The 21,723-nt window shown below is 45.5% G+C and overlaps 1 protein-coding gene across 2 annotated transcripts; it reads left to right on the forward strand.

The window, feature by feature from the left end:
* Positions 1-1,431: 1,431 nt before the first annotated feature.
* On the forward strand, positions 1,432-16,972 carry CACNG8 (calcium voltage-gated channel auxiliary subunit gamma 8). Of its 2 annotated transcripts, XM_054993151.1 has the most exons (5): positions 1,432-1,681; positions 7,167-7,250; positions 14,897-15,037; positions 16,329-16,760; positions 16,803-16,972. In XM_054993151.1, the coding sequence occupies exons 1-5, from the start codon at positions 1,459-1,461 to the stop codon at positions 16,970-16,972; spliced, it is 1,050 nt and encodes a 349-aa protein (XP_054849126.1). In that variant the 5' UTR covers positions 1,432-1,458. The 2 variants fall into 2 exon arrangements, with proteins under 2 accessions (XP_054849126.1, XP_054849125.1); XM_054993150.1 differs by having other exon boundaries at positions 16,329-16,972.
* Positions 16,973-21,723: the final 4,751 nt, after the last annotated feature.

The raw sequence follows: 21,723 nt of genomic DNA on the forward strand, positions 1-21,723 counted from the left end.
CAACTACGAAGTTTCACTTTACAAAGCCTTGTCAATACATCAACTACAAAGTTTCACTCCATACTTCTGGTGGAAAAACAGTTCCATATGAAGGTCAGTCTGGACCTCTCATGAACTGATGAACATGTTTTTTCTACCAAGATGCCTTTATGGCTTTCATAGAACCAAACTCCATCACGTGTAATCAATCTGTCAAGTCCAGGATCTTCAGGCAGAATGCTTATTTTTCAACTGGGGGTCAAAAAACGTGTGTTTAACTCAGGATATCAGATAATGGGATAAAGACTTTTTACACGGGTGTGTGTATTTCATGCTCAATTATCTCTCTCCCTCTCTTTTGTTTCTTTGTGGTATAGTCAGTCACACAACTAATTGGCTTCCTGTCAAGCTGAGTCTGAGAAACTGAGCAGTCTGACCCCATGCCTCAAACTGAACAGCTGAACCACAAGGCCACCCAAACTCAGAAGAACCTCAAAGAAGGACAAGGAGAACAGGAAAACAAGAAAACCAAGTGGACCCGAAGCAAAGAAACTGATTCCAGGTGTTCTTGAAAACTTTTTGAAGCTGCAGTACAGCTTAAAAAAAACAACAACCAAGGACTTTTAGGAGACCCAATGGTTTATCAAAAAAATATCTTTGAATGTGCAATTTCAAATTCTCCATAAGATCAGCAAAGATTTCTTAGTAGTCATCAAGGATATTTTTTTCCTGGAAGTCCCTTATAACTGTCTAGGCATATATCAATAGCTCTCCGGAAAAGACTTCCAGAAAATATTCAATAAGTGTTTTGTAGTAGCCCTCCAGAGTTCTTCCAGGAGATGCTCAGATGCTAGCCAGACACAGCTCCTGGTGTTCTTTGGGATTTGTTTGTCAGTAATCTAGAACTTCTCCAGAGTCTCTCCTGACTATTTCTGACACTATACTCTCTAACAGCTATCCAAACGTGCATCTTCCAACAGCCCCTCCACAAAACCTTCCCAATATTTATCCGAAGCTACTTATTAAATCATCCACGCCTTTTCTAAACATCCTCATCTGCTTTCTAAGAAGTTCCTAAGTCTTCTCTGGCAACTTAACTTAAAGTTCATCTAGAATTGTTCCTTCTAAATAGCTGAAGAGAGGGCTTCCAAGAGAACCTAATATTCTAGAAACAATCCAAAGTTCTTCACAGGGTCCTCCAAGAACTTTGCAGCAACTGTTAAGACACGACTCCTAGGCTCTATACAGACTCCACCTACACATTGAGCTAGGAACAGAAGACTCGTTTTCTCCTTCACAACGTCTCGTGTTCCAAATTCTGCCCATCAGAAAAGAGAGCCAGCAACAAAAGTCAGGGCACTCCTCATCTGATTCCCTGAAAACCTCTTCGCCACTGGCCATTGCGGCTTCCATTTGTCACTGCTGGTTTTGTTTCTTACCGCCAAGCTGGAGTCACTTAAGCGCTGGAATGAGGAAAGGATGGTGTGGTGTGAAAAGGGCGTCCAGATACTCCTCACCACCGTGGGGGCCTTTGCAGCTTTCGGCCTCATGATCATTGCCATCGGCACAGATTACTGGCTGTACGCCCGTGCCTTCATCTGCAATACCACCAACATCACTTCTGAGGAAACCCCCCAGAAGGACAAGAAAGATCCTGGGGGGCTTACCCATTCGGGCCTCTGGAGGATATGCTGTTTAGAAGGTGAGAAACCCATTCTAAAGAACCCCATCAAATCTGAGAGTCAGTTCTGGGATAAAGTTCTGTCAGAGATGGGCAGGAACACGAACACCAATGCAAAGTAAGTTTAAGGACATCTGGGCTCACAAGAGGAATACCACAAGGTTTCAAACTGGATTGAATATCAGAAGTGGTCTATAGGGGGGAAGGCTGGAGGCTGAGGACAAGAACTGCACATCAATAAAACTTAAATCCTTATCCACACATGAAGTGGTAGAATATAGGCAGCAGAATAGATCCTACCACTTTAGATTGCTGGTGGGAGGGATCATGGAAGATCATATTTTGGGGTGCTCCTCTATATGAAAAACTCCCTGCAAATAGAAAATCAGCACAGCAAGCAGAGAGACTTGGGCCGAATCCACACAGCTCAAGTTTGCTGCCATTTATGCGCTTCTCAGAGGGCTGTTCACATGCTCTCACCTCAATCCCGCCATTCTTTCGCATCTGTTGTGCTGCACCTCAGACGAGTTTGTCATGCTTTCCAACGCTTCTCTTGCGCAGTTCTCACCATGGATGTGAACAAGTAGAAGCAGTTCACAAAGAGACCACCCCCTCTTAACCAACCCCACTTCCTTGTTTCTTGTCTTTCCAGAACACCGTCCCTCTTTGCCAAGCAAATCTTATGGTCCCAACTCTGTCCGAGGCATGCTCGCACTCCCGTCCAGTTTATTTTTTTTTAAGGGTGCTTTCCTAGCACTATTGCGCAATCCCGTTTCAATTCCCAAGCGGTTTGGGAAGTGGTGTTGTAAAAAGCCTGTGGAGGTATCGGGGGCAGGGGCAGGGGGGCCATTTTTATTACAGTGAATAATGTTTTACTACCGAAGGACAGCCTAGGTAATTTCCGATAAGCAGATTGTGGCTGCAAAGGTTGACTCTTTCCAGGGTTTAAAAAAAAATTTAAATGATCAGTATAGCGAAAAATCGCTATCCTATAAATATAGTTGAGCGGTAACACAGTAGTCTGTGGTAATTGGCCATGAGAACACCTGTGTCCCACCAATGTCTGCAATCTTTTCAGTGACCCATTGTGCTCTCCTGGGGCTCTCTGACCAACAGAAAATGCTACTTCGGTCCCGCAGGGCCTGAGCATGCGATGCAGCGTGTTTTCTATGAATCAAACATATTTGCAATACAGCGGAAAACCGATATAGCAGAAATCTCTCATTAAATTAAAAAAAACCATCATGTCATCATCACCGACGGTGGATCTAGACCCGCCCCTTATCCCACTTTTCTCCCAGGGATGTAAACGAAACATAGCGCGACACTGACTCAGTAAGAAAGAGAATGTGAACACAGCCTGGGACATTGCAGGACAGAATCCAGCGCAATAAATGCGCAGGAAAAACAGGAGGTAGGGAAATGTGGATTCGGCCTTGGTAGAATCTTTCTCCCTTACTGTGCTTATATTTTATTTGAATGGAGTTTTTTTTTAATATGTAAAAGAATGCTCAGAACTGAAATCTGCCATCTGCAGTCAATTCTAACACCCCATGGCTCTGCCCCCTCGTTGCCCCCTCATTCTCCTGCATGTGTGAACCAGGGAAATGGGCTGAGCTCTGAGCATGGCAGCTCTGCCAGACTGGCTGATTTAAACAACAAGATTCCATCACGGAACTAGAGCCTAATTGGCTGAAGGCAGCAGCTGGTGAGAGGCTTCTTGGAAAAGAGCCAGCGGAGCAGCAAAATATAATCTTGACAAGCGGGGAACTTACCAGGACCTTCAGGAAAAGGGAAATCCCATCTCCTTCTCACTGTCCCTGCAATCTCCACTCTTGCAATGGCTTGGATTTCTCCCCTCATCTGTCAAATTGCCCAGTTTCACTTGTACACCCACCCAATTGTCCATTACTCCCCGTTCAGACATCCACAGTCCCCCCTCCCGCTCACTTATGTACCCAGCCACACAGTCCCTCCCCCTGCTCCCAATTTGGCCACCTGCCCATTGCTGTCTGCCCCCAGCAGATCACCTACCTACCCCCCTTTTTAACACTTTTAACATGGCATCTTGGGTTGCTAGGCAACCGTCACTAGGGTTTGCTTTCTTTTACTGTTTCCTTTGGGTGGGTTAACCCCTTCTTTTTTTACTTTTCACATTTTTCTGAAACCATATGGACTACCTCAGCTTTGCAGAAGCACATACTCTAGCCTTGTGCACCTCCTTTATAGACGTTTTGATCCACACGAGAAGGCCGCTGTTACACTCAGTTCATGTATTATAAAAACTAACTCTTAACATTCCATCCCACTCTCTTGTGTGTCACCAAGAAAGAGGCAGTATCTGGACGATGGGCTTCTACAGACAGCAGCAGGCTTGAGACTTAATCATTGGGATAACTCAGGACAGACAAGAAGCAGAGTTAAACCCCACATCAATAGCCTCCCTAAGTGTCCCCCTTGAAGCCAGCTGGGTGACCTTGGGTCAGTCACAGCTCTCCGGAGCACTCTCAGCAACACCCACCTCACTGGGTGATTGTTGTGGGGACAATAATAACATACTTTGTAAACTGCTCTGAGTGGGTGTTAAGTTGTCCTGAAGGGCAGTATATACATTGAATATTATTATGTTATTATTATAATGTAAAGCAGTCTCCTGCGCCACATTTCCTCAGGGCCAAAGTATATGGTTTCCTGTACTATAAAGGCAACTTGTAAATTCTCCTTGACAAATAGCTCTGGAAGAAACGTGATGTGATTTGCATCAGTAATTCAGTGTGTGTGGGGGGGGGGTTAAAAACCCCTCCCCTTGCATTCATAGCCCCAGTTGAAAGTGGGTCCCACCTGGGCCATTTCCACACAGCTTACCTTTTGTCGGGATACAGCATCTTCGCGCGTGAAATTGCACCAGGAAGACCCTGTTATCACGCGATTTCGCACGAGAACACGCTGCATCCCGGCAAAAGGCCTGCAGCTGTTTTTGCTTTTAAGATTGACATGCCCTTTTTTATTTATTTAATTTATTTAAAACATTTCAATGCTGCCTTTCACTCAAACAGGATCCCCAAGGCAGCTAACATAACATGAAAAATATTTCACGATTAAAAAAGCATTTAAAATAAAGTATATGTACAATAAACAATTTAATACCAACATATAAACATACAAACACAACAACATGGCCAGGGAGGAGGGCCAGTAACAGTTATTCGGGTATGCTAAACAAAATAAAAACTTGTCACCCGCTGGCAGAAGACAACAATAGAGGGAGACAGACAAATCACCCTCAGGAGGGACTTCCAAAGTTTTGGTGCCATGACCAAGAAGGCACTTCCTTGTGTTGCCACCTATCAGCCTCAGATGGCAGGAACACCCAAAGTAGGGCCTCTGAAGATGACCACAGTGGATGGGCAGGTTCATATGGGAGAAGGCTGTCTTTAAAGTATGTTAGCCCCAAGCCATATAGGGTTTTACAAATCAATACCAGCACGTTGAATTGGGCCCAGAAACAAACTGGGAGCCAGTACAGATGGAACAAGACTGAGTGATATGGCTCCTACAACTTACTCCAGATAACACTCTGGCTGCTGCATTCTGTACCAACTGTAGCTTCCGGAGTCTTCAAGGACAGCCCTGTGTAGAGCACATTGCAGTAATCTAAGCTGGATGTTACCAGGGTATGCACCCCAATGGCAAGCTCTTTCCTGTGCAGGAAGGACGGCAACTGTCTCACTAGCCAAAACTGGTGAAAGGCACTCCTGGCCGCCGCTGCCACCTATTCATCCAACAAGAGGCCTGGGTCCAGGAGCATTCCCAAGCTATGAATCTGCACCCTTTAGGGGGAGTGCAAGCCCATCCAGAACACGAGATATCCCATTTCCTGGGTCAAACTTCCTCCCACTCCCAACAATCACCTCTTTTTTCTCAGGATTAAGTTTCAATTTGACAGCCCTCCTCCATCCCGAAACTGCCTCCAGCCACCTGTTCACAGTTTCCACAGCCTCCCTGGAATCTGCTGGAAGTGTGAGACAGAGCTGAGCATCACATATTGGTGACAACTCAGCACAAATCTCCAGGTGACTTCTCTTGGCAGCTTTACATAGATATTGAAAAGCATGAGGGAGGGCAAGATAGAACCTTGTGGGACTGCAGACGCCCAGAGGCCAAGGGGCAGAGCAGCAGTCCCCTGCCTTTGAAGTAGGACCAAAGCACCCACAGAACAGGCCCACCTAGTCCCAACCCTGAAAGGAGGCCCAGAAGGATATCATGATCGAGGGTATGAAAAGCTGCTCAGAGGTCCAGGAGAATCAACAGGGTCACGCTCCCCCTGTCCATCTCCAGGCACAGGTCATCCACCAAGATCCCCTGCCTCGCACATACTCTACCTTTCATCCGACCCATATAGCAGTAAACAGGCTGCCATATTGTTTGTGGAAGGCTGAAGTAGAGTTTTCAGTGATAACATTTCTCCCTTTAAATGCTCCAGTACTGAGCAAGGCGACAGCCACTGTGCCTCTCCCTCTTATTATTCCTGCCGATCACTCTGCAGAGGGGCAAAATTATACTCCTGCTGGACATAACAGATGGAGAGAAGAACAGGCACGTCAATCAGAGGAGGGCAGGAGCAGGAGGGGCCATGGCAGCAGTCTTGCTGAGCGCTTTGCACTGTTTCTGCCCAAGAAGCTGGCTGCTGTGGCCTTCGACTGCACGGGCCTCGTATAAGACTTAAAATGAGCCAATTGTGATTCATGTTACTGGTGGCATATCAGAATGCACTATGTTGATAACCAGCCTTCTACCACTTTATTAATTATCATCATCATCATCATCATCATCATCAAAACCATAAATAAAATGGTGAAAACCATTTAAAACCATAAATAAAAATATACAAATTGATGAACATCTCTTGATGGCAGACCCTCATTACCCAGCCCCAAACCAAACATCCCATGGGAATGGGGAATGGAGAAGTAAGGATAATCAACTGGTGGAAAAACTGGGGCGGGAGGGCACAGTACTTCCACCCCCCAACAGGAGACTGGCAGGAAGAACTCATCTTTCCCATGTAGGGCTGGCCAGCCTTCCGGTGGGGCTTGGAGATCTCCTGGAATTACAACTGATTCCCAAACAAAGATCAGTTCCTTTGGAGAAAAGGCTGCTCTGGATGGTGGACTCTGCGGCATCACACTCAGCTCCCTCCCCAAACCCCATCCTCCCCAGGCTATACCCCCAAATCTCCAGGAATTTCTCAACCCAGAGTTGGCAATTCTATTCATGGCTCTCTTGCAATAAGCCTTGGATGGCTTGTTGGGTTAACTTTTATATAGTCCCTGGTTTGAGACCCAGTTGCTATTTCAGACTGATTGTAATAAAGATTTGAGTTTTGATAGGAAAACCCAGCATAGGGGTCAAGGATCTGAGTGCTGTATTCAAAAGGTGATGCTCAAAAGGATCTATGTTCAGAGAACTACTTTGGATGCTAGTCATTTCTGTCTCTTTGTTTCAGGGCTGAAGCGAGGGGTGTGCGTGAAAATCAACCATTTTCCAGAGGACACAGACTATGATCACGACAGTGCAGAATACCTCCTACGTACGTATAAATAGGGGGATTATTCATTCCTGTTGGTTGGCCTCTCTCCACTGTTCTCTGTAACCAGGGGAAACAGAATTTGAATGCCACTGAATCTCCATGTCAGAGGTTGCCCAGGCTGTGATACTGAACCTGCAGCAAGGGTTCGGTGGGTGGTGGGCAGCAGCTATTACCCAGCAAAAGGGGATGAATCAGCTCTCAGAGCTAGTAGTTTCCTGGGGGTTATTACATTTCAACAGGGGTGAAATTATGTTTCGGGGTGGCAGGGGGTGCTTCCCTGGAGTCTGTCGTATTGCAGACAATGCGTAGTTGGATCTTGGTGATAAGAGGATTACCAACAAGTGCAAAAGATGTAGCAACAGCCCTGGAAACACAGCAGGACCAGAAATTCTAAGAAGTCCCCATTTTCTAGCATGGGTTGCTTTAAAAAAAAAAACTTTTATCCCCACACAACTGAGTATCAAAAGCAAGTCCAGAGTACTAATTACTCCTGAAACAAAGGTTTGAGCCAAACAGTTTTTGTCTTGATTTTGCAAAACAAACCAAAAAAACCCCCAGCATCCATCTTAAGAGTATGTGGTCAGAAGGAGACAGGAGGTATGTGTGTTTACAGATAAGAACAGGAGTTATAGGAAGGTAGTTTAAGACATTTATCAGAAACAGTTGGATTCAGGACGACTAGCCGGGACAGATTAATGCAGTCCCAGTGTATGGAAGCAGCAGCTTTCTGATTACTGGATGCTGAGAGAATAAGTGTCTGAGGAGAGCTAGTGGCTTAGAGAGTTTCCAGGATCATCTTGTTGGCCACAGCTGAAGACAGACTGTTGGACCATTTAGAGAAAGCCCTGGCCCATGATTAGACATGGGCACGAACAGCAATACGAACAAAAAACCCCCACGAACAGCCCATTCGTCTGTTAGCAAACGAGCCATTCGTGAGTCCCCATTCCAAACGAACAAGTGGTTGTTGCAAGCCTCGTTCATTGCGTTCGGCAGCCGTTTGTCAAGCCAGACAGTCTGGCGCCTTTCAATCAATTCCCCGGGCAACGGCAGGGACTGAACTCTGTCTGAACTCCTGGCTTTCCTTCTGGTTTTAACCCTTCAGCTTACAGCAGACAGTCCAGTTTTTGCTATTCAGAAGAGAAATAGACAGCAAAGGGGGGGGACCCATGGATCATACCTTTCCTGGGGTGCAATCTCTCTGAAACGTGGGGAGGGGGGTCTTCAGAGGACAGTGAGGACAATGTCCCCTGCAAATTTGGTGGGTATTGGACATTGGGAAGGTCGGTTTTGTACCCCCCCCCAAAGTAGCTTCCAACAGGCAGTACAGTTTTTGCCACTGTGAAGAGAAAATGACAGCAAGGGGGGTGGCGCTGGCTCTCCTGGTATGGCACTGGCACTGGGAAGGAGCAGCCCTGTGGCACTGGCTCTGCTTGCTGTCAGAGGGACGAGGGGAGTCACTCCTTGTCCCTCTGACATCAGGCAGAAGCGGCCCTGCAGCGGCAGCAGCTCTGCCCACTGTCAGAGGGACCGGGGGAGTCTCTCCTCATCCCTCTGACAGCAGGCAGAAGTGGCCCTGTGGCGGCGCTGCTTCTGCCCGCTGTCAGAGAGACGAGGAGAGACTCCTCTGGTCCCTCTGACAGCGGGCAGAAGGAGCCCCACAGCACCAGCTCTATCCTCTGTCAGAGGGACCACGGGAGTCTCTCCTCGTCCCTCTGACATTGGGCAGAAGTGGCCCTGCAGCGGCACCGGCTCTGCCCGCTGTCAGAGGGACGGAGAAAATCTCTCCGTCCCTCTCGCACCCAGCAGCAGCAGCCCAGCGGCGCTGGGGTGGGGCAGGGGGCTGGGGGTTGTGGGGTATTTAAATGGCCCTACCCTTGCACACAGCAGGAAAGGGCCCTTTAAACTATCAGCTGGCAGGCGGCAAGGGGGAATCTCCCCCTGCCACCTGATAGTTTAAAGGGATGTTTAAAGGGCCACGAACACGAACACTGAACATGTTTGTTAAGGGGACATGTTCGCTTCTGTTCATTGTTCATTGTTCGTGGATGGCAACAAACAACGAACAGGGTGTTCGTGTGGTTTTTTCCGTTTGTGCCCATGTCTACCCATGATAGCCTGATCTTGTCAGATCTCAAGTGCCAAGCAAGGGTCAGCCCTGATTAGTACTTGGATGAGAGACCACCAAAGAAGTCCAGGGTTGTTATGCAAAGGTAAGTAATAGCAAAGCATCTTTGTTTGTCTCTTGCCTTGGAAGCCCTACGGGGCCACCATAAGTGGCCTGCAACTTGATGGCATTTTCCACCACCATTTTTTAGCTTTGATGCCACAAGGTGGACCTAAACCAACTTATAAATGTACAAAGGAGTAGATGGGCTTTTGGTCTGCTCCAGAGTAGACAGTTCTTAGACATGCATTTCTGTGAATGATGGCAGATGGCACACTGTGACACATTGGCTAGGGGGATGTTCAGCCTGGGGCATCAAGTAGCACCATTCTATGTATGTTGACTTGCAAATAAGCAGCTTCCACCAGGGCCTCAGGGACATAAAGACTAGGGACATGAAATTCACCTGGGGAGCTTTGCAAGGTACAGCTGGAAGGCAGCTTACCTGTTCTAGTCAAGCATTGTGTGTATTCTTTACAAGTGAGATGGGCATCTGTTTGTCTGTGGAGCCATGGTGGGGATCAGCAGCACCAATTGCTACTCAGTTCTATCAGACATATGAACTACCAAGCTGATATAAAGGGGTTGGAACACCTTTTCTGTGAGGAAAGGCTGAAGAGTCTGGGACTTAGTTTAGAAAAAAGACAACTAGGGGGGGTTGATAAAAATTATCAGAGGTTGATAAAATTATGCTCAGAGTAGAGTGGGCAGAGAAATTTTTTTCTCTATCTCCACTAATACTCAGGGGCACCCAATGCAATAGATTCAGGATGGACAAAAGGAAGTACTTTTATACTCAAGGTGGAAATGCATGGTATTAAGTACCTAGGGACGTTCGAGTGAACCTCACTTCACATGTCCCTCCTCCAGCTTTCCATGCACTCGCTCACACAGTCACACTTCAATTTGCTCAGCATGAATACAGTCACATGTTCAATATCAGTTCAACTGCTAAAAGTATCCCAGTTTTCCCCACCTCCCACCTCTTTTCTTTGAAATGCAGATCTTGACACTTTCTCACACCTTAAAGAAATGCATATTGGAAAGTCAAAGGAGCCTACAGTACTTGTTCTCCCAGCGAAAACGGAACTGAATGCAATCAAACACAGGGAGCTCCCAAGAAAGCGGCCAAGCAAGAACAGCCTACTCATGAATTGAGGACCACACATAAAATCCTGCACTTGAGCATCCCCAAATAATTCACAACATGTATTTCCACTCTGAGCGCAATTAAAATGTGGAATTGGCTGCTGGAGGATATAACAACAACAACATTCGATTTATATACCACCCTTCAGGACAACTTAATGCCCACTCAGAGCAGTTTATAAAGTGTGTTATTATTATCTTCACGACAATCACCTTGTGAGGTGGGTGGGACTAAGAGAGCTCTGAGACAGCTGCGACTGACCCAAGCTCACCCAACTGGCTTCAAGTGGAGGAGTGGGGAATCAAACCCAGCTCTCCAGATTAGAGTCCTGCTGCTTTTCACCATTGCACCAAACTGGCTGTCATATAGTGATGGCCACAGGCATAGATTGCTTAAAAAGGGGATTGATCAGATTCATAGGGCCATCAGTAGCTACTAGGCAAAGGGAACCTCCATCGGCAGTAAACCTCTGAATATCACTGCCAGCAGGCAACATCAGGGAAAGGCAGTGGCTGCTGTGGTTGGTTGGCCACTGGGTGAGACAGGATGCTGGACTAGATGGACTCCTGGTCTGATCCCGCAGGATTCTTCTTAAGTTCCTACATTCTTACCTTGTACCAAGTCAGACTCCTGGGTTCATTTAGCTTAGCGTTGTCTGCTCTGACTGGCAGCGGCTTCCCAGCGTCTCAAGCAATGAAAGGCCTTTCCCTGTCCCTGCTATCTGAGATTTTTCAAAGGACCGACAATGACAAGCGTTGAATGTGGAACCTTTTATGTTCAAAGCATATTTTTACCACTGATCCACAGCAGCTCCTCCCCAAGTAAATAAACAAGGTTGCTTTCACACAAGGATTGCACTCAGATCACAGATGCAGAGGAGTTAGCCGTGTTAGTCTGTGGTAGCAAAATCAGCTTATGCTACAATAAAATTGGTTAGTCTTAAAGGTGCTACTGGACTCTTTTTGACTCAGATCACAGCAAGCTGACATGAAGCCTGGGTGTGCACAACCACTGTTTGTTGCTGTGCTTGTTTGTTCACTCCTCCCCTGCGCCTTCTCGCATGGAAAATCCTGATTAGAAACTATCTCCAGTTACTCAATATACAAACGCAGGCACGTAGGTTAACCAGAATTGTCCTCCCAGACACAAACCAGGACTTAATCCAGGCTTAGAAGCCCAGGTTGTGGAGAACAAACCAACCTGTGTGTGTGCGCGCGCATGAGCATTCCTATGTCAGTCTGCTTCTAACCTGGATTCTTTCTGCATGAAAAAAAATAGGAGAGGGAGCAGCAAGGAGCAGATGCAAGAGTATGTCAAGAAGGTGGGTTTATGCACATCCCAGTTTAATGTCTGCTCACTGAAACCTCTGAGTACAGCCTAAAGACAGGGGAAAGGGTTAAATCCTCAACCATGCCATGGATGCAGTCTTCATTGGGCTCTTCACAGCTGTTTGCCCACATGGATCTCAATTCTCCTGCTGCTCCATCTAGATTGCCAGTTACCGAATATTTTATACGTAACTCATAACAGTCATGTTGAGATAGCCTTTCCTCTTCTCAGCTCTCAGCTGCTGGGGTATATACATTACATAGTGATAATGTGCAGCTAACCAGGCAGACACGACCTGTGCACAATGCCCCATCTGGCTAGACTCTCAGAGTCTCTCTACACAAGACATCTTACACGAGGATGCTCAAGTGACTTACTTTTTGTGTCATCTTATATTCAAGTGTACTCTGTCTCTCTAGCAGTGCATGTGTATCCACAATGGGGAGAACAAGTGTAAGATCTTTCACTTGAGTGTTCCCGTGTAAGAGTTTCTCTACACGAGATGTCTGGGCGCATGTTTGTTAAGTGTTGGGAAACTCAATGTTAGCCAGGAAGCATAGTTTAAAAAGACAGAGCCCGCAAAGATCACTCCTCAGAGGGTTTGTTAATTTCATCCTCGCCTCCCTATATGCTATGTCAATTTCACACTCTCCAGTCTAAAACTGTGCCTGGAAGCGCTCCTTAGAGGGTTTCTTAATTTTATCTCTGCCTCCTGGAAGGCTCTGTCAATTTCACCTCTCCAATCTAAAATTGTGTGGGATCACAAGCAGAGGGCAGTAAGCAATGGAAATGGGCTGGAGCTGGGCTTGGACCTGGAGAGGTTACAATGGGCGGAAGTTTCCTTTCTGGCATTTCACAGCCTCTTCACACAGCTCCAGTGTATAGAAAAGCCTATGCCCTGCTGCTGGCTCTGTCTTTTTAAACTACCCTTCCTGGCTAACATTGCATCTGCCAACATGTGTTCTTCACGTGTCAGATGTCTCGTGTAGAGAGACTCTAAGATGTCTTGTGTAGAGAGACTCTCAGTCTAAAAAACTATGCTGGACCAGTTCTCAAAAAGTCATTCTTTCTGTCCCGCCTCTCACCTCCACAGAAACCCTGGGAACTGTAGTTCCATGAGTGAGATTAGGGATTTTTAACAAATTACTCAGCTCCCTTGCCAAATGAACAAAATTTGGAGTGTAGGTAAGGACCCGTTTTCATTTTGTCTCAGGCTTTGAAAAGGCTAAAGGCTATCCTGAAAGAAAACTTCAGGTTCACAATTTTATCTGCAGTTCTTTTAAATCAAGTTATTTAAGCATTTAAGGATATTAATCATTTTTGACAGCTGCCCCGATTTTTTTTCCCTTAGACCTAAGTCTGTTCTCTTAACCCTGCACTGAGGGGTCATTCTTTTATATATAAAGAATGCGAACAAAATGTTCCCGACGTTTTGCAAAGGAGCAAAGCCATTGCACATTCTCCTTTTTAAAAAAAGGCAACAGCTCCATCTTTGCCTTCCTCCTGTCCAGTGTCAGTACAGCTGAGGCACCTTGGCTCAACTTTTGGAACTGACATTAACCCTGGAGGCAAAAGAGTTCTCTTGGTTGTTCCTATGAAATCCACTTTGATTTGGCTGAGTTAGGAGTCACTTGTGCATGGTTTAAAAAAAAAAAACAACTCTTGGAATTCTGTCTATTACAGGGTTATATAGAAAGGTCTGAGCATTTGTTTCTTTTCATGGGCAGGAGCAGGGCTTTTTTTCAGCGGGAATGCAGTGGAACGGAGTTCTAGAACCTCTTGAAAATGGTCACATGGCTGGTGGCCCTGCCCCCTGATCTCCAGACAGAGAGGAGTTTAGATTGCCCTCCCTGCCGCTCCAGCTACAAGTGCGTTACACAAAAATTAATACATCATAATATAAAATTTGTAATCGATGAATGATAGTCAATTCATAACCAAAGTCAGTCCATTCAAACAACTCTGCAGTCCGTATAGGTCTCCCACAGTTCTTCCATTGTAGGTTCAATAACTGGAGGTACAGATGTTGCTTACTGATAAAGACAATAGTTCAATGATCTGGTCACATTCCATTCATGAGCTTCTGTGAAAAGCCAGAACTCGTATATTGCTCAACAAACTGCTAGCTCAGGTTTGTTTCGCATATCACAGTTTCCTCAAGAGCAAAGTGAATCATTGAACTGTTATTTCAAATTTCAAACGAACTGCTTCAATAGTAGGACAGACACCATTTCCGCAATGGCACAATTGAGCCAGACCATTGGTCTATCAAGGTCAGTATTGTTTGACCAGCCATGGTTTTCCAGGGTCTCGGGTAGAGGTCCTTCACATTGCCTACCACCCAATTGCCTGCTACTCACAGGGATCGAACTTGGGATGTTCTGCATTCCAAGCAGATGCTCTACCACTGAGTCACAGCTCCACCTCAGAAGAGGTGCATCTGCACGATGTCAGGGAAAACTGGACATGCGCAAGCTGTCTCACTCTTCTGCACATTCTCACTAAGGCCTGGAACACACTTGGAAAACCACTGTTCTAGAACATGTAACCCTAAGATGTCCCAGTGAATTGACTGGTGATCTGCAAAGTCTTTTAGTTGTGCAATGATTGGTCTGGTTATTTAAGCAGATTTAACTGCAGCCAATTCAGCAGAACCACCAATTCAGCAAAATCATACAATGTAGCTCATTCTCATAGACTGCACCACTTAGAGGAGGTACAACAAACGGAACTGTTTCTTGCATTTAAAAAGCTCTCTCAGCATACAAAAATAGGCCCCCGGGGAGACGACTAGTCCACAATGACAAGCTATATGCAGCAAATTCTTTATAGGAGATGGGCGGAATCTCATTCGGCACACAGAGTTCCTGCCTGCAGTGGGAAGTGACACCACTTAGTAAGAGATGTGGCCGCACGACACATCCGATTGCATAGTTCTGCTCTCAGACCTTTGTGATGCCCTGCCTTATAACCCTCTCATTACTGTCACTCCCCTCACAGGTGTGGTACGAGCCTCAAGCATCTTCCCAATCCTAAGCGCCATCCTGCTTCTGCTGGGAGGCTTCTGCGTGGCTGCCAGCCGCGTCTACAAGTCCAAGCGCAACATCATCCTCGGAGCTGGTATCCTGTTTGTTGCTGCAGGTGAGTGATTGACATGGTAGACCTCACAGAATCCTTCTCAGGCTCTGAAAGGCGAATAGGTAGGCAGAAGACTTTCTGTTCAGTTCACTGAGAGACGGAAAGAGAGACCGCTCTCCGTCCATCAATCTGCTTCTCCGACTAGCCATCCCGTCTTCTCTCCTTCCCTTTAGTACTCTATACGTCCACCTGTTTTCACATCCCTCCCTCCCTTCCTTGCTCACCGTTCCACGCATGTTGATCCATCTATCACTCCTACCTGGCCTTCACCCATCTTCCTCTGTTCTTCTCATATCAGCCATCCATCCATCTACCCACCGAATCTCTCTCCTCTGTCCATCTCCACCACCCCCTTACATGCCTCCCTCCATATATTTATCTTGACATATCACTTTTTTTCTTCTCCTCTTCCAGATGCATCATATCTCCTACTTTTTGCATCATTTCTAATTTTTGTGATTCTAGTCCTCCTGTTGCGTTGTTGCTTGGATTGTTTTTATGCTGCTGAATTGCCTGGTTTTACGCTGTTTAATCCGCCTTGTGTCTCAGCAAGAAAGGTTGGCTATAAATAATAAAAATCGATAATATAATGTAAATTCTCCTTTAACAGTCCTGCTGTCTAACAAACCATCCACAAACTCCAGAATATGCTTCTTCTCTCATTTACTCCCTTCATGAGCTGGCTGTGCCAGGAAGGCCTAGCAAGGCCTCAGAAGCCTGTTAGCAGTGCCTACAATTCCCAGGAGCCTACAATTCCCAGGAGCCCCTGGGCCATTTTGGCGCCCTCTGCGCCAATCAGAACACAGGGGCTAGTGGTATATAAGTCTGGGAGGGGAAAAGCCTGTGTTCTTTCTCCCAGGGAGCAGGCCAGAGGAGGTTTCTGCTAGGGAGAGAGGCCCTCATCCAGGTAGGGTGAGAAGACAGGCCTGGCAGACAGGGGGACAGTGAGTTCAGGTGTGCTAGGGCTTTTTGTTTATTTTGCTTTCACCCGTCTATTGTTGCTAAGGTACCTTGCTTTCTTGTTGTTTGATTAACTGACCTCCTTGTAAATAAATCCTTTTGTTTGTTGTTACTCTGCTGGGTCCTCACGCCTGTTTATTGGCCAAGCTACGGAGTTAAGAAGGATTGGGAAGGTACTCTGGGCCCTAAATCCGAGTGGTGGCAGCGTAAGGTGGCTCACCCCACCTGAGGCATGACAACTCCTTTCTTGAACACATCTTCACACTTGGTTGCTTCCTCCACTTATTCCGTCCATCTTCGTCTTTCATCCCCGTCCTTTATTTCCACACTGCAGGTCTCAGCAACATCATCGGTGTCATTGTCTATATCTCAGCCAATGCTGGAGACCCTGGCACAAAGCGTGACGATGAGAAGAAGAGCCACTACTCCTATGGCTGGTCCTTTTACTTCGGTGGCCTTTCTTTCATTCTGGCTGAGATGATCGGGGTCCTAGCCGTCAACATATACATCGAGAAGAACCGAGAAGCCCACTGCAAGAGCCGTACAGAGCTGCTCAAGAACCCCTCTTCCTCATCTTCGGCTATATTGCGTTTGCCCAGCTACCGTTTCCGATACCGCCGCCGGTCACGCTCCAGCTCCCGTTCTACTGAGCCGTCACAGTCTCGAGAAACCTCACCTGTTGGCCTGAAGGGCTTCCCCTCCACCGACATCTCCATGTACACGCTATCGAGGGACCCCTCCAAAGCCAACGTCAGTTCGCTGTACGGCGGTGCCAGTGAAACAGCATCGACGGGTGCAGCAGCATCAGGCGCAACTGCTACCGGTGGTGGGTTCCTGCAGTTACACAACACCTTCCCCAAGGACCCTGGTGTCACTGTAACAGTGACCGGGCCTGGTGTAGCAGGGGCTACTGGCACCTTGGGTAAAGATGCCTCTTCTAACACCAACACGCTCAACAGGAAAACAACGCCAGTGTAGGGGTAGAGTGAAGAGAGAAGAGGGCCTAGGAAGGGAATATGGAGGGAAGGCACAGCTCAAAGTATGAAGGGAGAGTCAGAATATTGTGAAGCGAGCAAACAGTCCGCCCATGCAGTCATCTCTCTTCTGTCTTTTTCTTCTTTCCTTTCTCTCTTTCCCCACTATCTTTTCTTCCTTTTTCCTTCTGCATTTTCTTTCTTCTTCCACTGTCTTGTCTTCCTCCCTTCCACTGTTTTATCCCTCCATCTCTCCATTCATTCATGATCTCGCATCACCTTTTTTAACCCATCAGTGGGGCCTGAGTACCCATCTCACATCATCTGGGAAAGATGTGGAGGAGACAGACCCCGAAGGGGCTTTTCATGAAAGAGTGGCAGGGATCAAATATTCCTAAGCAGTTTGAAACAAAACACCACTGTCCTTTTTTCAAGCAGGCACTTCCAAAATAACCAGAATGGAGATTTTTCTGCACTGAGCTTTAGAATAAGGAGTATTGTATCTCATTAGGGCTTGGGGGAGTTCTTGCCTACTTGGTTGAGATCTATAGTGGACAGCCATGATCCCAGGATCCTGTGAGAGGGGAAGAAGGCCTAACAAGCAAAAGCAGCATGTATAAATAAAAGCCCAGACTTCTCAGTTCATAAGGCTCCTACAAGATGGCTTCCACAGCATACCGTGCCAAATTTGGGGCTGCAGTGTAGATCAAGAGGGAGTTTTGTTCCTGGGCCAATATAAGGGAACTCTCTCTGTTTCTTTGCTGCAGCTTAATTAAGGGCTGACAAAAGTTTGTGCCAAAACACAGAGAGGAAAAATGGATAAAAAAGGGTTCTGGCAAATCTAAAAGGACCGACTGCCCCCTGCTGGTGATCAGAGGTATTTCTAATCCATTAGGCTTTGCCACATCTGGTACATCTTTGACTAAAGCCTGTCTGGCTTTTGACCCATTTCCAAATACTGAGCCATAGCTGTTCCCGAGACAATGCTGCCTAAGGGGAAGAGGGGTCCTGATATTTAAACAGGCATCCTTTGCCCTTTTTTGAAATGATGTTCATCACTATTGACTCAATTTTTTTTGTCTCATTCATATATATATGTATATGGAATATATTTTTTCTCTTCCATTTCTGAAAGAATTTAAAACCAAACAAGAAGCAACTGATGGATTACACCTCTGCTCATCCTCAACCCAACACCCTCAATTTTTACATGTATTATAAATATATAAATATACACACACACATACATAGACAGGAAATTAGGCAAAATGATTGTGATGTTTCTTAGGACTTGATTTATTTAGTTTCTGTCGGAAATGGGATTTTGTGGCCAATTATTGATTGGTTTTGGTTTTGTTTTTTTCCCCGGTAGAACTCATCCCCATTGGGGAGCAATTTGCTTTTACGAAACAGAATATTTCTGTTCCTGAAAATGTTTTAATGTCCCCCTCCCTTACGCTGCTCCACTGTTCTTACCTCATGCATGGAGAAATGGAGCTGCAGATTCTCACTGCCAATCCACACGGATCTCCTTTATCTGTGTGCTGCAGGACCCTGTGTGGCCCCATGCAGCATTTATGCTCCCTCTTCCCTCATTAAAAACACATTCTCTCCCACACTCGTTTATTTACTGCTGTGTAAGCAGTGGACTGGGTCTCCTATTCTGCATTTAAGGAAAGAATAGAAATGGAACAATTGCATTAGGATTCAGAGTTTTAAAGCCTATCCTATGTGCGCTGCCATTGGGGTGCCAGATTTTTATTTTTACTTCATAACCACCCTAAAACACAGACTCAGGGATGGTGACAGTAAGTAGATGTGAACAAAGAGGATCATTGTATCTAAAGGCTCACAGGATGGGGTGGATGGGCGAGCAAGAGAAAGCAAAAATCAAAAGTCAAATGTAAAAAATAGGCTATTAAATTCCAAATTCTTCTGTGAATGAGAAAAATGATGAAACAGAATGTGACACGTTCTGGGAACAGTTTAGAAACTTACATAACAAATCAAATTGATTTAGGATGCAATCCTAAATATACTTACTAGGAAGTAAATTCTACTGGATGCTATAGAACTTAATTCTCAGTAAACATGCATAATGTTAGGCTGTTAAGTCACTTCCCGTAATTCAGATCAAATAATTTTGGTTTGGAATTTTTGGGCTGCAGAACTGGGGACTGAGATTCATAAAGAATGACAGACTTCATGGTTCAGTAAGGTTCAACTTAACCATATGGCTAGGGAGAGTATCTAAAACTACGTCCATTAAATGTTTTGATAATAGAACTACTACTTACAATCAGTTTATTGGAAATACACTCTTCTATCAATAATGTTTTGGGAAAGCCATGTCTGAATAACAGTTAGAAACTGTGACTGTCTCTTTACTGTTTATTCTAGCCTTTTAAGGAATAGTATTTTTTCATTTGTTTGAATGAAAGTGTCTAATTTGGGGAACGGGTAGACTTATATAGGGGGGCTGGGGGGTTTTTCTTAGTTTTTATGTGGCAATGAGAGATCAAAGGAAAATATTTGGAGAGAAGAAAGTGAACTTTTTAAAATTTGCAAGATAAAGCGAGAGAATACAGTTCAATGGAAAAACATCATCTGTTCCAAGTTTTCTGTATAAACTTAAAGTGGGTTTCGTATTTTTAAAAGCCAGTTAAAAATCCTAGAAAAATATTGGCAAAATCCAATGATTGTGCTACTTACTGGTGAATAAAGAAGAGAAACTCATAGAAAAAAAAACAAGCAAACAAAAACTGTCTGTCATAATAGCAACAAAAATGCATGGATTTTTACTGGAATCTGCCTTTCAAATAAAGTCCTATGAAAATATTTTCAGGGGAGGTTGTTATTGAAGGAAAGAAAAATGAAGCCAAAATGGAGGCTCTGTTGGGAAGAATGACACACCCATATGAACTACTTGGTATCAACATGCTGGTCTGGGCTACTTACTGGAAGAGACCAAAATATGTTCCAGGAATTTTGGAACGCCTACCTATTTTTGCACTAAATGGTTTGGGTCAATGTGGATTGCTAGATAAACAATCTTACGTGCAATTTTCTCTCCCACCTGGTATGTATCTGCCTTACCTTTGAATGCCAGGGGCACAAACAGAATCACAGAGATGGCCTATGAGTGCCTTTCTATCAACCCCCTGCTCAGTTCAGGAAATTCCAAACTACATGATCTTAGAGAGGTGGCTGTTCAGCCTCTACCTGAAGACCTCCCCTTAGGGAGAGCCCACCACACCATCACCAGGTAACTGATTCAGTGCTGAACTGCTTCTAGAGTTAAGAAGTTCTTCATCTTCAACTTAATCCACCTTGTACTTTAACCATGCATTTCAGCCATCATTTGCAAGTGGATTTTGCCATATTACACAGTAAAATCCAGTAGCAAAGTACACTGAAAGTGGATTGGAAGTGCATTATTCGGCATGTGTGAAAGCACATCTCACATTGACAACCACCGCATCTGAGGCTAAAACAGCCAACTTAGAGCCAAGCTACAAGTGACGCCTTACACAGGTTGCACACTTGTCAGCTTACCTCAATTTTTGTTGGGAAATGTAGGCGTCCTGGTTTTACAGCTTGGTTCTACATTACAGCTGCAAGACCAGGATGCCTACATTTCCCATCAAAACTTGAGGGAAGCTGACAAGTGTCCAACCTGTGTCAGGCATCACTTGTAGCTTGGCTCTTAGTGGTAACTACTCATGCCTGTCATATCGAGGCCTTGGGTAGCTGGCTTCCAGCAGCAGATCCCTCCTGTCTCACATAGGTGAGGGCCCCCATAGGGGGCAGTTATTCTGGGTCTCAGAATCACTAAAGACTCTCTCTGCTTCCATGATAACTTCCTTGTTTTAGTTAAACCCACATATCGTAATGACTCCTAATCTCATTATTTTACATCATCGCTTCCTGCTTTAAATAGTAGCTTCTTCCAGTTAGGGAAGCATAGAGCATGCTGTGTCAAGTCAACTACCTTGTCCTGCTCAGAATGGAATACCCAGAATTGCTGCTCGCTCTCAGCCACTGTGTGGCTGAATGCTCTATATCAATAAAGAGGGTATCAGCATCACTTTCAATAGGTTGGGCTATGTCAGATCTCTGGAGCAGGGAATCTAAAAGCTGAGGAGTAGAGGTGGCACGAACCAGGCCAGTTCGTGGTTCATGAACCAGCGGTTCGTCAGAGCCCATTTCTGATGAACCGCCATGTACTTTAGGCCAGTTCGTTTGGTTCGTTTTTCGCTTCGTCACTGCAGACAGCTTGATGCCAATCCAGTTTCCTAGGCAACAGGGGGATGGGCTTTCTGCAGCCCCAGATGTAACATTCTGCTGCCCCAGATGTGCTGCCTCATTTTCACAAACCGGGGCAAGTTCATGAAAGTTCGAGGTTTGTGAAACGCGATGAACCACGAACCACACAGTTTGGTATTTTCCTGATTTGTGCCCACCTCTACTGGGGAGTTCTGAGAATAGGGTGTTGCTGTTATTATTCTGCACCACCAGTGTGTGTATCGTTTCTTACAGAGATATTATTACACCTGGAAACAGGTACTCACAGTTATGGTTATTTATTAGGAATTTTTTTTATTCAGGCTACAACCAGGCAACCTTCAAATTCAGCAGTTAGTGGGAAACGGGTAAAAGAATGGTAGATGTTAGAACATGCAGCCATTAATTGTCCAACTAGTTAACACTTTCCTAACTTTACTATAGTTGCATAAAAGAGAGGGTTACCCGCCT

The sequence above is a fragment of the Eublepharis macularius genome, chromosome 12, assembly GCF_028583425.1.
Source record: "Eublepharis macularius isolate TG4126 chromosome 12, MPM_Emac_v1.0, whole genome shotgun sequence".
NCBI classification, from domain to species: Eukaryota; Metazoa; Chordata; class Lepidosauria; order Squamata; family Eublepharidae; genus Eublepharis; species Eublepharis macularius.